A 12,242-nucleotide genomic window follows, 5' to 3' on the forward strand; every position below is an offset into this window, starting at 1 on the left:
GTTCCTGGATTGAGATCCAGAAGATTAGTGGGCAAGGAGGCTCGTTTCAGAAAGAAAAGAGGTGGAAATGAACAGAGATTGACTGAATATTGGAAGCAGAAAAGTTTTAAATCAGTTTTAAAAAGTACAATTAAAAGAATTCTATATCAGAATGAACCTTTCGTTCTTTGCTTGAGTGATCCGTGTTTGGGATAAGCAGAGGGATGAGAGGCATTCAAAGTTTAGCTGGGAGAGTTAAGGACGTGTTTGTGTGTTAATGTTTCATAGAATCTTACAGCACAGAAGGAGGCCATTTGGCCCATCGTGCCTGTGCCGGCTCTTTGAAAGAGCTGTCCAATTAGTCCCACTCCCCTGCTCTTTCCCCATAACCCTATATATTTTTTTCCTTTAAAGTATTTATCCAATTCCCTTTTGAAAGTTATTATTGAATCTGCTTCCACCGCCCTTTCAGGCAGCGCATTCCAGATCAGAACAACTCGCTGCGTAAAAAAATGAATCCTCATTTCCTCCTGTTTTTCTTTTGCCGATCACTTTAAATCCGTGTCCTCTGGTCACCGACCCTTCTCCCACTGGAAACCGTTTCTCCTTATTTACTCTATCAAAACCCTTCATGATTTTGAACACCTCGATCAAATCTCCCCTTAACCTTCTCTGTTCTAAGGAGAACAACCCCAGCTTCTCCAGTCTCTCCATTGAATCATAGAATGATACAGCACAGAAGGAGCCCATTCGGCCCATCGTGCCCTGTGCTGGCTCTTTGTAAGAGCTATCCAATTAGTCCCACTCCCCTGCTTTTTCCCCAATGCCTTGCAAATTTTCCCTTTCGACAGTCGCTGCTGAACCTGCTTCCACCACCCCATCAGGCAGTGCGTTCCAGATCATGACATTATGTTAATATATTTTGCCTTATTGCGCCTTAAGCCGCTGAGTGACCTGTGAGTCTGTGTAAATCCAAAGGCCGGATGCAAAAAACTGAGATCGATGGGTTAATATAAAACGTGGCACTCTTCTGATTTGCTAGCGTCTGACCCGTGACGTCACTCACGGAGAGCACGACGGGAAGCGAGTGCTGGATAAACACTCGAAGGCAGCGCGCGCAGTACTTCAATATTATCTGGGTTTCCATTGTGAAGGTGGTGAGGGTTTCGCAGGCACTGCCAGCACCCCCGGTCAAGTGACCACTCCTCGCCTGTCGGCCTCAGAGCGAGCGTCAGCAGGAGGGGTTGTAGACCAACCCGATCCTGACTCAGGAACAGGCCGTTCAGCCCCTCGAGCCTGTTCCGCCATTCAGTCAGATCATGACTGATCTGTATCCTAAATCCATTCACCCCACCGTTACTCCATATCCCTTAATATCCAACAAAACTCTATCGACCTCAGCCCGGAAAACTCCAATCAATCCCCTGCATCCAAAGCTTTTTTTTTGGAGGGAGAGGGAGAGGGAATTCCAGATTTCCACTCCCCTCTGTTATTAAACTAGAAAGAGGATATTATTAAACTAGAAAGAGTGCAGAAAAGATTTACTAGGATGCTACCGGGACTTGATGGTTTGACTTATAGGGAGAGGTTGGATAGACTGAGACTTTTTTCCCTGGAGAGTAGGAGGTTTAGGGGTGATCTTATCGAAGTCTATAAAATAATGAGGGGCATAGATAAGGTAGATAGTCAAAATCTTTTCCCAAAGGTAGGGGAGTCTATAACGAGGGGGCACAGATTTAAGGTGAGAGGGGAGAGATACAAAAGGGTCCAGAGGGGCAATTTTTTCACTCAAAGGGTGGTGAGTGTCTGGAACGAGCTGCCAGAGGCAGTAGTAGAGGCGGGTACAATTTTGTCTTTTAAAAAGCATTTGGACAGTTACATGGGTAAGATGGGTATCGAGGGATATGGGCCAAGTGCAGGCAATTGGGACTAGCTTAGTGGTATAAAACTGGGCGACATGGACATGTTGGCCGAAGGGCCTATTTCCATGTTGTAACTTCTATGATTCTGTGTGAAGAAGTGCTTCCCGATTTCACCCCTGAACGGCCTGGCTCTAATTTTAAGGTTCTGCCCCCCCCTTGCTCTGGACTCCCCCCACCAGAGGGAATAGTTTCTTTAAAGGGTTTGATAGGGTCGATGTAATCATTTTAAACGCCTCGATCAGGTCACCCCTCAATCAACTAAACTCCAGGGAATAAAAGCTAAGTTTATGCAATCGGCCCTTGTAATTTAACCCTTTAAGCCCCAATGTCCAAATGCCTGCGTTCTCCAGCAGAGGGCAGGCGGATGGCGAAACCTGGTATTTTTATTCTGCCTTGCCCTTCCCCGTCTCCCAAAATGCTGGGAACTCTCAGCAGGTCAGGCAGCATCTGTGGAGGAAGAAACAGGGTGAACGATTCAGGTCGATGACCCGTCGTCAGAGCGGATAATTGGAGAGCTCTCTCAAAAGAGCCGGCACAGGCAATGATGGGCCAAGTGGCCTCCTCCTGTGCCGTAAGGTTCTCTGATTGGACCCTGGGCCTTGTGGTCTGTGAGATCACTGAGCTGACATTAGCAACCGGCCCACCGGGGGGGGGGAGGGGGGGGGGGGGGGGAAGAGCGAGGGGCAATTTCAAGAGAGAGTCTCCGCTGCATTTTCTTCCATACCTGGGCCGCACGCACTATCGTCACAGCCAGGGAGAGGAGCAGGGCATCGGGGACTTGTCCCCCCGGAGGCTGGGAGGTGCCAGGCCGCTCGGCCTCCCCGCCCGATGCTGGACAGGTTCGACGGCCCGAGGGTTTGGTGTCGAAAGAATCCTTTCCCCCCCCGGCTGCTGTTAATTGGCGTTTTATCTCGCGCAGGGCGATGGCCAAACACAGCGTCTCACACCTGACCAGCATCGTGGAGCAGCTGGTGCCCGTTCTCACCAGCCTGTACGAGGGACAGAGGATCACTGTGGCTGCCTTCTTCGGAGAGGTGAGTGTGTCAGGGAGCTGGAGGCCCGGCGAGAGAGAGCTGGTGCCTGTGTGGGACCACGCGTGCTGACCCCGACTCCCCCTGTCAACTCCCTTCCCCCCCCCCTTTCCGTCCGTCCCTCTTTCCCCCCCCCTTCCGTCCGTCCCTCTTTCCCCCCCCCCCTTCCGTCCGTCCCTCTTTCCCCCCCCCCTTCCGTCCGTCCCTCTTTCCCCCCTTCCGTCCGTCCCTCTTTCCCCCCTTCCGTCCGTCCCTCTTTCCCCCCTTCCGTCCGTCCCTCTTTCCCCCCTTCCGTCCGTCCCTCTTTCCCCCCTTCCGTCCGTCCCTCTTTCCCCCTTCCGTCCGTCCCTCTTTCCCCCCCTTCCGTCCGTCCCTCTTTCCCCCCTTCCGTCCGTCCCTCTTTCCCCCCTTCCGTCCGTCCCTCTTTCCCCCCTTCCGTCCGTCCCTCTTTCCCCCCCCTTCCGTCCGTCCCTCTTTCCCCCCCCCTTCCGTCCGTCCCTCTTTCCCCCCCTTCCGTCCGTCCCTCTTTCCCCCCTTCCGTCCGTCCCTCTTTCCCCCCTTCCGTCCGTCCCTCTTTCCCCCCTTCCGTCCGTCCCTCTTTCCCCCCTTCCGTCCGTCCCTCTTTCCCCCCCTCTTCCGTCCGTCCCTCTTTCCCCCCCCCTTCCGTCCGTCCCTCTTTCCCCCCCCTTCCGTCCGTCCCTCTTTCCCCCCCCTTCCGTCCGTCCCTCTTTCCCCCCCCCTTCCGTCCGTCCCTCTTTTCCCCCCTTCCGTCCGTCCCTCTTTCCCCCCCCTTCCGTCCGTCCCTCTTTCCCCCCCGTTCCGTCCGTCCCTCTTTCCCCCCCCCCTTCGTCCGTCCCTCTTTCCCCCCCTTCCGTCCGTCCCTCTTTCCCCCCTTCCGTCCGTCCCTCTTTCCCCCCCCTTCCGTCCGTCCCTCTTTTCCCCCCCTTCCGTCCGTCCCTCTTTCCCCCCCTTCCGTCCGTCCCTCTTCCCCCCCCCCTTCCGTCCGTCCCTCTTTTCCCCCCCCCTTCCGTCCGTCCCTCTTTTCCCCCCCTTCCGTCCGTCCCTCTTTCCCCCCCCCTTCCGTCCGTCCCTCTTTTCCCCCCCCTTCCGTCCGTCCCTCTTTTCCCCCCCCTTCCGTCCGTCCCTCTTTTCCCCCCCTTCCGTCCGTCCCTCTTTTCCCCCCCTTCCGTCCGTCCCTCTTTCCCCCCTTCCGTCCGTCCCTCTTTCCCCCCTTCCGTCCGTCCCTCTTTCCCCCTTCCGTCCGTCCCTCTTTCCCCCCTTCCGTCCGTCCCTCTTTCCCCCCTTCCGTCCGTCCCTCTTTCCCCCCTTCCGTCCGTCCCTCTTTTCCCCCCCTTCCGTCCGTCCCTCTTTCCCCCCCTTCCGTCCGTCCCTCTTTCCCCCTTCCGTCCGTCCCTCTTTCCCCCCCCTTCCGTCCGTCCCTCTTTCCCCCCTTCCGTCCGTCCCTCTTTCCCCCCTTCCGTCCGTCCCTCTTTCCCCCCTTCCGTCCGTCCCTCTTTCCCCCCCCTTCCGTCCGTCCCTCTTTCCCCCCTTCCGTCCGTCCCTCTTTCCCCCCCTTCCGTCCGTCCCTCTTTCCCCCCCTTCCGTCCGTCCTCTTTCCCCCCCTTCCGTCCGTCCCTCTTTCCCCCCCTTCCGTCCGTCCCTCTTTCCCCCCCCTTCCGTCCGTCCCTCTTTCCCCCCCTTCCGTCGTCCCTCTTTTCCCCCCCTTCCGTCCGTCCCTCTTTCCCCCCTTCCGTCCGTCCCTCTTTCCCCCTTCCGTCCGTCCCTCTTTCCCCCCTTCCGTCCGTCCCTCTTTCCCCCCTTCCGTCCGTCCCTCTTTCCCCCCCCTTCCGTCCGTCCCTCCTCTTTCCCCCCCCTTCCGTCCGTCCCTCCTTTTTCCCCCCCCTTCCGTCCATCCCTCTCTTCTCTTCCCCCCCCCCCCCCCCCCCCCGCACTGTCTGGGGGGATGGGGGGTGACGTGGCGGGGGGAGTGGGGAGGGGGTGACGAGGGCGGGGGGAGTGGGGAGGGGGGTGACGAGGGCGGGGGGAGTGGGGAGGGGGGTGACGAGGGCGGGGGGAGTGGGGAGGGGGGGTGACGAGGGCGGGGGGAGTGGGGAGGGGGGTGACGAGAGCGGGGGGAGTGGGAGGGGGTGACGAGGGCGGGGGGAGTGGGGAGGGGGGTGACGAGGGCGGGGGGAGTGGGGAGGGGGGTGACGAGGGCGGGGGGAGTGGGAGGGGGGTGACGAGGGGAGGGGGGTGCGGGGGGAAATCTCCGTGTGATCTGATGACGGAGAGCAGTCCAGGCAGGAGTAAGACGTGAAACACGCTTCCTGTTTTCGGATGTGTCGGGAATATCTTGGCTGTTCTTGCTGGAAAACTCCAACTGATGGGATTTTGGAAACACATTTTCCTGGACCCCCATTACCATCAGTGGCTCAGATTTTCCGTCCCGTATAAAATACTGCTGGCTAATGTTTTCAGAAAGACACATTCAGGTTTAAGTTGCACTGTCTTCTGTTTCACTCCTGGTTTTTAACTCTTTCCAGCTAAGGTTCCCCTTCCTTCTGTTTAAAAATTCACCAGCAGACTCTGTGCATATCCTGACTCATGCCGTACACCCATCTCCACCCCGGGGGGGAGGGTCCCCACTCTCTCCACCCCGGGGGGGAGGGTCCCCACTCTCTCCACCCCGGGGGGGAGGGTCCCCACTCTCTCCACCCCGGGGGGGAGGGTCCCCACTCTCTCCACCCCGGGGGGGAGGGTCCCCACTCTCTCCACCCCGGGGGGGAGGGTCCCCACTCTCTCCACCCCGGGGGGGAGGGTCCCCACTCTCTCCACCCCGGGGGGGAGGGTCCCCACTCTCTCCACCCCGGGGGGGAGGGTCCCCACTCTCTCCACCCCGGGGGGGAGGGTCCCCACTCTCTCCACCCCGGGGGGGAGGGTCCCCACTCTCTCCACCCCGGGGGGGAGGGTCCCCACTCTCTCCACCCCGGGGGGGAGGGTCCCCACTCTCTCCACCCCGGGGGGGAGGGTCCCCACTCTCTCCACCCCGGGGGGGAGGGTCCCCACCCCCGGGATGGGGAGCGCCGGTTGGTCGCGGACCGTGAAATCGGGCAGGAGATTGCCGGCTCTGTGATTTTATTTGGACAGTGAGTGGACGCGGCCGCAGTCTCCTGCTGCCCAGGGATGTGTCTGGATCGCTGCTCTCCACTCCCGCCAGCACCTCACACAGCTCCCCCTCCATTCGCACTTCATTCTCACATCACGATTTGGTCCTTGTTTAGATGGATCAGTGGAAAGCACCGTCTGGGGTGGGGTGAGGAGAGGGGGGGGGCGAGAGGGGTGGGGGAGTGCTGTATTGTCAGAGCTGCTGTCTTTCCATGAGATATTAAACCAAGGCCCTGTCTGCCTGTTCAGGTGGATGTAAAAGATCCTATGGCACCATTCAAAAAGAGCAGGGGAGTTCTTCCAATGACCTGGCCAGCATTTATCCATTGACCAACATACCAAAAGCAGATTAAATGGTCATTTACCTCATTTACTGTTTGTGGGACTGTGTTGTGTGTAAATTGACCAGATGCCTGTCTACATAACAACATTACCTGTACTTCAGAAGTAATTCACTGGGATGTGTCCTGAGAATGTGAAAGGGGTTATAGAAATCCATGATCTTCTATCCTATGAGAGCGGTAGAATGCATGCTTGTACTTGTGATTCCTAACGTGGCCAGTTCTTGAAATTGGGAGTTGCATGATGGAGATGAGCTGCTTTGATGTTTTAGGGGAGGGATGGGGGTGAGGAAATGTTTGAGAGAAAGTCTCAGTGAACTTGCAAGGTGTCAGCCGTGGCTCAGTGGCAGCACTCTCGCCTCTGAGTCAGAAGGTCGTAGGTTCAAGTCCCGCTCCAGAGACTTGAGCACATAATCCAGGATGCCACTTTAGTACAGTACTGAGGGAGTGCTGCACTGTCAGAGGTGCCGTCTTTCAGATGAGATGTTAAATCGAGGCCCTGTCTGCGCTCTCAGGTAGACGTAAACAATCCCATCTGCACTATTTGAAGAAGAGCAGGTGCCCTGTTCAATATTTATCGCTAAAACAGATTATCGGATCACAGTGGGATCTTGCTGTGCACAAATTGGCTGCCGCGTTTCCTACATTTATCTACAGTTCAAAAAATACTTAATTGGCTGTAAAGCCCTTTGGGATGTCCTGAGGTCATGAAAGGCGCTGTAGAAATGCACGTTCTTCCTTGTTCCCAGGATGGTAGAAGGTGAGCTGGACAGGTCCTGGGCTCTTTCCTACGTTCTGATAATTCTCCCTTGTCTCTGTTTGACTGACCCCTGACCCACTGTTTCTTGCTGACAGTTACTGAACCACCATGTGACCGCTGACCTGGTCCTGACCGACCCCCTGGTGGGCAGTCTGCTGCGATGTCTGGTCGACACGTCCACTGCTGTCCGAATGTTGTCCATTAGAGGCCTGGGAAACGCTGCCGTGGGAGCGTCTCGCAAGGTAAGGAGCCCGGGGATGGGAACGGCATCGACGACCCCATCGAGTCCCTCCCCCCCCCCCCCCCATCATCGGTGCGGAAGAGATTTACTAGAATGGTTCCAGGGATGAGGGACTTTAGTTACGTGGATCGACCGGAGAAGCTGGGGTTGTTCTCCTTGGAACAGAGAAGGTTGAGAGGAGATTTGATCGAGGTGTTCAAAATCATTAAGGGTCCAGACAGAGTAGATAGAGAGAAACTGTTCCCATTGGCGGAAGGGTCAAGAACCAGAGGACATAGATTTATGGTGATTGGCAAAAGAACCAAAGGCGACATGAGGAAAAACTTTTTTACACAGCGAGTGGTCAGGATCTGGAATGCACTGCCCGAGGGGGTGGTGGAGGCAGATTCAATCATGGCCTTCAAAAGGGAACTGGATAAGTAATTGAAAGGAAAAAGTTTGCAGGGTTACGGGGATAGGGGGGGTAGTGGGACGAGCTGGATTGCTCTTGCAGGGAGCCGGCATGGACTCAATGGGCCGAATGGCCGCCTTCTGTGCTGTAACCATTCTATGATTTTATGATTATGGAACCTGTCCTCGTTCTCCTGCAGATCCATAAATACTCGACCAAGCTGTTGTCGGCCATGATCGCGGGGATGGATGAGAAGGACGACCCCGATGATCTCATCACACTGGAGGCCATGTCGGGCCTGTCGAAGGTCTTGGCCCAGCTGGAGGAGAACAATGTCCAGCCCATCCTCATAAACATCGCCCTCAGGATCCGACCCTTCTTCGAAAAGGTACTGTGGCGGGGGGGGGGCGGGTGCGGGGGTTGCGGTGGTATATTGGGGGGGGGGGCGGGGGTTTGATCCCTGGCCTGTCCTGAGCTCCAGTAGAGTGACTGTGGGGGAACTCCATTCACCTATGCATCCCTGGGGTTGGGGGTTTGGGGTTTGGGGGTTTGGGGTTTGGGGGTGAGGGGCGATGGGGATCCAGCCGGCGGACCTGCTCCCGATTGCGATCCGGTCACTCGTTGCTGGAAGAGATCGGCAGGTCCTGGTGTGAATGTGAAGCCCCCTGTGGCTGAGGAGCCATGATGGAGGATGGTCACTGGGATGAGGTCTGGGGGAGGAGACCATTTCCCTCATTGCAGCTCCTCCTCCCCCCGGATACGGAGAGTCAGATATTCCCCCCCCCCCCCCCCAAGTTGTCTGGTGACGGGGCTGAGGCCCGTGTTTTCTCCGCAGGATAAGGACACGGTACGGGCGGCCGCGTTCACGGTCTTCGGGAACCTGTCTCGGTTCGGGGAGGGACAGTCGAAAGCCGACTTTGTGGAACAGATCCATTCGAGTCTGGTCAGTTTGTTGCTGCACCTCAATGATGGCAGTGAAGAGGTGGTGAAGGTCAGTCTGCGGGGGGGAGGGGGGGGAGGAGGAGGAGGAGGAGCGCGGTGGGGGGGGGGGGGCGGAGGCGGGGGAAGGGGGGGGAGGGGGGCGCGGGGGGAGAGAGAGGGCGATGCGGGGGGGGGGCGGAGGGAGAGGGGGCAGGGGGGCGCGGAGGGGGAGCAGGGGAGGGGGGTAGGTGGAGTCCACGTGCTGACCTTTCATCTCCCAGCTGAGGTTTAATCCAACCCACGCTCATGGGCTCAGCGTCTCCCCTAACACGGGGTGAGACCCCGAGATGTGTTTGGACCGAGCTCAACCCAGGTTGAAGTAAACGTGAATCACCTTCAGAAAACTGTCTGTACCTCGTCAAAGTGACTGTAAATTGGCTCTTAGAAAGACCTTAAGGGGCAACAAATAGGAAATTGTCCCACTGGAGCTCCAGGCTCTTGGTTTAACCTTCAAGCAGTTTGGGGCAGTGTAGAGGGAGCTTCACTCGGTCTCATTCTTGGGTGAAAATTGAACACACAAAGCATTCTGATAGCAATAACTTTAAACGGGTTGTTTCTCACTCACCTTTGCCTCTTTCCCCCCCCCCCTGCCCTTTGTCTCTTTCGATGTAGGCCTGTAAATTTGCCCTGCGTTTGATTGGTCCTCTGATGGGCTCGGACGATGTCAGTGCAATGTTTCAGAAGCATCTGCTGGAGGAGGCGAACCTGCATTACGGAGAGTTTATTAACGATCTGGCCAAACACATTGTGAGTTCTACATTCAGATACAAACATCCCAGGCTGACCAATACCAACAAATGGCATGTTGGCTTTTATTGCAAGTGGGTTGGAGTACAAGAGTAAGGAAGTCTTGCTACAATTGTACAGGGCTTTAGTGAGACTGTGTACAGTTTTGGTCTCCTTATCTAAGGAAGGATATATTTGCCTTAGAGGCGGTGCAGCGAAGGTTCACTAGATTAATCCTTGGGATGAGAGGGTTGTCCTATGAAGAGAGTTTTTTTTTATTCATTCATGGGATGTGGGCGTCACTGGCGAAGCCAGCATTTATTGCCCATCTCTAATTGCCCTCGAGAAGGTGGTGGTGAGCCGCCTTCTTGAACCGCTGCAGTCCGTGTGGTGAAGGTTCTCCCACAGTGCTGTTAGGAAGGGAGTTCCAGGATTATACCCAGCGACGATGAAGGAACGGCGATATATTTCCAAGTCGGGATGGTGTGTGACTTGGAGGGGAACGTGCAAGTGGTGTTGTTCCCATGTACCTGCTGCTCTTGTCCTTCTAGGTGGTAGAGGTCGCGGGTTTGGGAGGTGCTGTCGAAGAAGCCTTGGCGAGTTGCTGCAGTGCATCCTGTGGATGGTACACACTGCAGCCACAGTGCGCCGGTGGTGAAGGGAGTGAATGTTTAGGGTGGTGGATGGGGTGCCAATCAAGCGGGCTGCTTTGTCCTGGATTGTGTTGAGCTTCTTGAGTGTTGTTGGAGCTGCACTCATCCAGGCAAGTGGAGAGTATTCCATCACACTCCTGACATGTGCCTTGTAGATGATGGAAAGACTTTGGGGAGTCAGGAGGTGAGTCACTCGCCGCAGAATACCCAGCCTCTGACCTGCTCTTGTAGCCACAATATTTATGTGGCTGGTCCAGTTAAGTTTCTGGTCAATGGTGACTCCCAGGATGTTGATGGTGGGGGATTCGGTGATGGTAATACCATTGAATATCAAGGGGAGGTGGTTAGACTCCCTCTTGTTGGAGATGGTCATTGCCTGGCACTCATTTGGCGCGAATGTTATTTGCCACTTATGAGCCAAGCCTGGATGTTGTCCAGGTCTTGCTGCATGCGAGCTCGGACTGCTTCATTATCTGAGGGGTTGTGAATAGAACTGAACACTGTGCAATCATCAGCGAACATCCCCATTTCTGACGTTATGATGGAGGGAAGGTCATTGATGAAGCAGCTGAAGATGGTTGGGTCCAGGACACTGCCCTGAGTAGAATGGGCCTATTCTCTGGAGTTTAGAAGAATGAGAGGTGATCTCATTGAAACATATAAAACTCTGAGGGGGCTTGACAGGGCAGATGCTGAGAGGTTGTTTCTCCTGGCTGGACTAGGGGGCATAGTCTCAGGATAAGGAGTCGGCCATTCAGGCAGAGATGAGGAGAAATTTCTTCACTGAGGGTGGTGAATCTTTGGAATTCTCCACCCCAGAGGGCTGTGGAGGCTCAGTCATTGAGTATATTTAAGGCTGAGAAAGATAGATTTTTGGACTCTAGGGGAATCGAGGGATATGGGGATCGGACGGGAAAGTGGAGTTGAGATTGTAGATCAGCCATGATCTTATTGAATGGCGGAGCAGGCTCGAAGGGCCGTATGGACTACTCCTGCTCCTATTTCTTATTTCTTAAACACATTGAGTTCTACATTCAGATACAAACATCCCAGGCTATTCTAACCTGGTCAAACCACCTTGTTGTGCCTGTCTTCGAATACACAACAGGCTGACACTGAGACCAGGTGGGGCCCACCTTTGATCGAAGGCCCTTGGTGAGTTAGCTGCTCTCAGCCAGAGTGCCGGTAGGGATGTGATAGTAGTGCACAGTATCATTGAGGACTGGTTCTCATTTGCTTTTTTTCCCTCTCCAGATCAGTGATTTCCCGGAGAAGATTAACTTCTACATAATGGGCTGTGTCTCCTTCTTCAAGAGCACATGGCCCGAGATCCGAGGAAACTCTGTCATGTTCGCAGGTAAACCGGAATCTTCGAGGGGCGAGGGGGGCACGGGCACGAGGCGGGGTGGGGGGAGGCACAGGACGGGGGCTGGCTTTTCATATAGAATAAGGTTACTCTGGAGTGAGTTACAGGCTGGAATCTAATCGAGGGGTTCGGGGGGTTTATATATAGAATAACGGATACCCGGGAGTGTTACAGGCTGGAATCTAATCGAGGGGTTCGGGGGGTTTATATATAGAATAACAGATACCCGGGAGTGAGTTACAGGCTGGAATCTAATCGAGGGGTTCGGGGGGTTTATATATAGAATAACGGATACCCGGGAGTGAGTTACAGGCTGGAATCTAATCGAGGGGTTCGGGGGGTTTATATATAGAATAACAGATACCCGGGAGTGAGTTACAGGCTGGAATCTAATCGAGAGGTTTATATATAGAATAACAGGTACCCAGGAGTGAGTTACAGCCTGGAATCTAATCGAGGGGTTCGGGGGGGGTTTATATATAGAATAACAGGTACCCAGGAGTGAGTTACAGCCTGGAATCTAATCAAGGAGCTCGGGGGGTTTATATATAGAATAACAGGTACCCAGGAGTGAGTTACAGGCTGGAATCTAATCGAGGGGTTCGGGGGGTTTATATATAGAATAACAGGTACCCGGGAGTGAGTTACAGGCTGGAATCTAATCGAGGGGTTCGGGGGGTTTATAT

The 12,242-nt window shown here is 55.3% G+C and overlaps 1 protein-coding gene across 1 annotated transcript in view; it reads left to right on the forward strand.

Annotated features, from left to right (window-relative positions):
- LOC137299947 (maestro heat-like repeat-containing protein family member 1) overlaps window positions 1-12,242 on the forward strand; it is a 50,178-nt gene that overhangs the window by 21,990 nt on the left and 15,946 nt on the right. Inside the window, exons 4-9 of the mRNA XM_067968965.1 lie at window positions 2,821-2,935; window positions 7,294-7,440; window positions 8,030-8,218; window positions 8,666-8,821; window positions 9,424-9,558; window positions 11,445-11,547. Of these exons, the coding sequence (XP_067825066.1) occupies window positions 2,821-2,935; window positions 7,294-7,440; window positions 8,030-8,218; window positions 8,666-8,821; window positions 9,424-9,558; window positions 11,445-11,547 (845 nt within the window). The remainder of the gene's footprint in view (window positions 1-2,820; window positions 2,936-7,293; window positions 7,441-8,029; window positions 8,219-8,665; window positions 8,822-9,423; window positions 9,559-11,444; window positions 11,548-12,242) is intronic.

This window comes from Heptranchias perlo, chromosome 2 (assembly GCF_035084215.1).
Source record: "Heptranchias perlo isolate sHepPer1 chromosome 2, sHepPer1.hap1, whole genome shotgun sequence".
Lineage (NCBI taxonomy): Eukaryota > Metazoa > Chordata > Chondrichthyes > Hexanchiformes > Hexanchidae > Heptranchias > Heptranchias perlo.